Source organism: Neomonachus schauinslandi, chromosome 16, assembly GCF_002201575.2.
Source record: "Neomonachus schauinslandi chromosome 16, ASM220157v2, whole genome shotgun sequence".
In the NCBI taxonomy this organism is placed as follows: Eukaryota; Metazoa; Chordata; class Mammalia; order Carnivora; family Phocidae; genus Neomonachus; species Neomonachus schauinslandi.
Window position 1 is genome coordinate 6,564,525 of NC_058418.1, and position 2,569 is coordinate 6,567,093.

At 58.4% G+C, this 2,569-nt stretch overlaps 1 protein-coding gene across 1 annotated transcript in view; it reads left to right on the plus strand.

Moving 5' to 3' along the window:
- Positions 1-318: 318 nt before the first annotated feature.
- Positions 319-2,569, plus strand: part of IL4I1 (interleukin 4 induced 1) — a 5,881-nt gene continuing 3,630 nt past the window's right edge. The window contains exons 1-4 of the mRNA XM_021681091.1: positions 319-505; positions 607-845; positions 1,461-1,573; positions 2,122-2,323. Coding sequence (XP_021536766.1) covers positions 493-505; positions 607-845; positions 1,461-1,573; positions 2,122-2,323 — 567 coding nt within the window. The 5' untranslated portion in view covers positions 319-492. The remainder of the gene's footprint in view (positions 506-606; positions 846-1,460; positions 1,574-2,121; positions 2,324-2,569) is intronic.

The window sequence follows — 2,569 nt, forward strand, 5'->3', positions numbered from 1 at the left end:
AGAAAATAGACTGATTCGTTTCCTCTCATCCCCTTCCCCACCACCCACCCGCTCCAGCCTCAGCTAAACTCTGAGCACCTGACCCTACAACCCAGGAGAGTAGTTTCATTTCCCCGCCACAGATTTCCCAGAGGGAGGGGAGGGCGGGGCTCAGCTGGTTTAAGGACAGGCGAAGGGGGGGGACGGGGCAGACCAGTGGGAGCGACAGAGGACAGAGGTGCTGCTGCTGTCCACGGAGAGCCAAGGTAGAGAGGAGGCTGCAGAGACTGGGACCCCCAGAAACAGACACTTGGGGACAGGGAGGGCAGAGGAGAGGGGAAGAGAGAAGAGAAAGGAGTGCAGGGAGGGGTACCGAAGGGCAGATAGGTGAGCACAGAACAGGAGACAGCTAGATGGGATAGATGGAGGGATGAGGCCGTAGGGGCGGCCAGGCCCCTGTCACAGTGACCCTTGCCTCCCCTCCAAACTAGACACCATCTCCCACCGAGAGTTATGGCCTCATTAGGTAAGTAAGCAAGGGGCCACGGGGACGGGGGTATGGAGCCCAATTTTCTCCCCACATGTACCTACTGACCTGCCCACTGACCCCGTCCCTCCTCCCTCCAGCCCGGTACCTCCTCGTCCTGGTCTCCATCTTCCTCAGCCTGGTGGCCTCCCTGGATTGGAAGACTTCCCACAGCCAGGATCCCTTTGAAAAATGTATGCATGATCCTGACTACGAGGTGCTGCTCAAGGTTGTGACCTTGGGGCTCAATCGGACCTCGAAGCCTCAGAGGGTGATTGTGGTTGGTGCTGGTGCAGCTGGGCTGGTAGCTGCCAAGGTGCTCAGTGATGCGGGACACAAGGTGAGAAGTGCCGCTTGTCATCTACCTTGAGTCTTTCCTGCAGCAGGGTGGGAGTCCTGGGTATAGGGGCCTGGCTACATCCCGGTTAAGGGGCTGGTAGGAAGTGGGGAGAAGAGATGTGCTTTGCTGCTTGGTCTGGGGAGTGAAACCCAGAGGGAGGCTGAGAGGCCTTTGATTTCCCTGTCCTGCTCTCTCTCATTCCTGAGGGAATTCCCTCTGAATGTCCTCCAACCTCCTGGGGGGAATTTGTGTTGGTGGAGATGGAAATTCCACTCAAGGAGAAGTGCCCCCTGAGGTCTAACCACTGCCTCTGTCACTGAAATCCAAAAATGAGAATGGGCTGGGCCAGGACCTCTGTGCCTGCAAGAAATCTCCCCACTTTCCGGGCTGGGAAGTCCCTTTGCAATCTGGCTTGCCGTCTTCCTGCTGCAGTCTGGAGAGTGTCATATTTTAAGTGTTTGCTATGACATTTGTTCAGCTCCTCTCACTTGTCCATAAAGAAGGGGGTCCTTCTCTAGTTGAGGTCTCTGCTGCCGTGGGGATGGGAGGCTGGGGGTGGGGGGGGTCAGTGGGAGGAGCTGAAGGGCCCTGCTTGCTGTCCCCCCCATCCCCCAGGTCACCATCCTGGAGGCAGACAACAGGATCGGGGGCCGCATCTTCACCTACCGGGACCGGAAGACGGGCTGGATTGGGGAGCTGGGAGCCATGCGCATGCCCAGCTCACATAGGTGAGGCCTGACCAGGCAGCCAGGTGGGCACCGAGGCCACCCCCAGTCCCATGGCTATGCTCAGACTCAGCCAGATCCCCAACTCCATCCCCACTCCAGTGCCAGGCTGAACTTCAACTCTGACCCCAAACCCAAAACCCCAATCAAGTTGCGTCAAGACTCCACCTCCCCCTCTGTCCTGATCTAACTTCAAGATCTCCCAGCTCCAGCCCCACCACGTCCAGCCAGAGCGCCAGACCCCAATCCTGTCCCTTCCCCATGACAAGCCCCCACCCAACCCAGACTCTGTCCCCAGTCCCACTTCAGCCCCAGTGAAAGCCAGCTCCCACTCCAAACACAATCCCAAACCACTACACCTTCAGCCTTCCAGCCTTGAGCCTTGTTCCCATTTCATCCCAGGCCCCAGCACCCATGACCCCAACTCTAGCCCCACTACAGCCTCATGCCCATCCCCAAGCCCCCGGAGAGGGGCCCTGACCCCTCCTCCACACACACACACCGACACACACGCCCTGCCTGATCCTCACAGGCCTCTCTGGCTCCTTCAGGATCCTCCACGAGCTCTGCAAGAGCCTGGGGCTCAACCTGACCAAATTCACTCAGTACGATGAGAACACGTGGATAGAAGTGAACAACCTGAAGCTGCGGAACTACGTGGTGGAGAAGATGCCTGAGAAGCTGGGCTACAAACTGCGCCCCAGGGAGAAGGGCCACTCGCCTGAAGAAATCTACCAGATGGCTCTCAACCAGGTAGGCAGCCGTCCCCCACTCCCCTCTGCGCTCTGCCCTCTGCCCAGCCTCCTCCGTGCCTGGCTTCTTGTCTCTCTCATTCCTCCCATCTGCAGTCTGCCGTCGCTGGCTCTTCCATCTGTGGTTTCCCATAAATGCTGCTCATCCCCAGAGCTCCATCAGCCTTTGGTCTCTGATCCCCTACACACACACACACACGCACACACACACACACACTCCGGACAGCCTCACCTTCTACATCTTTGG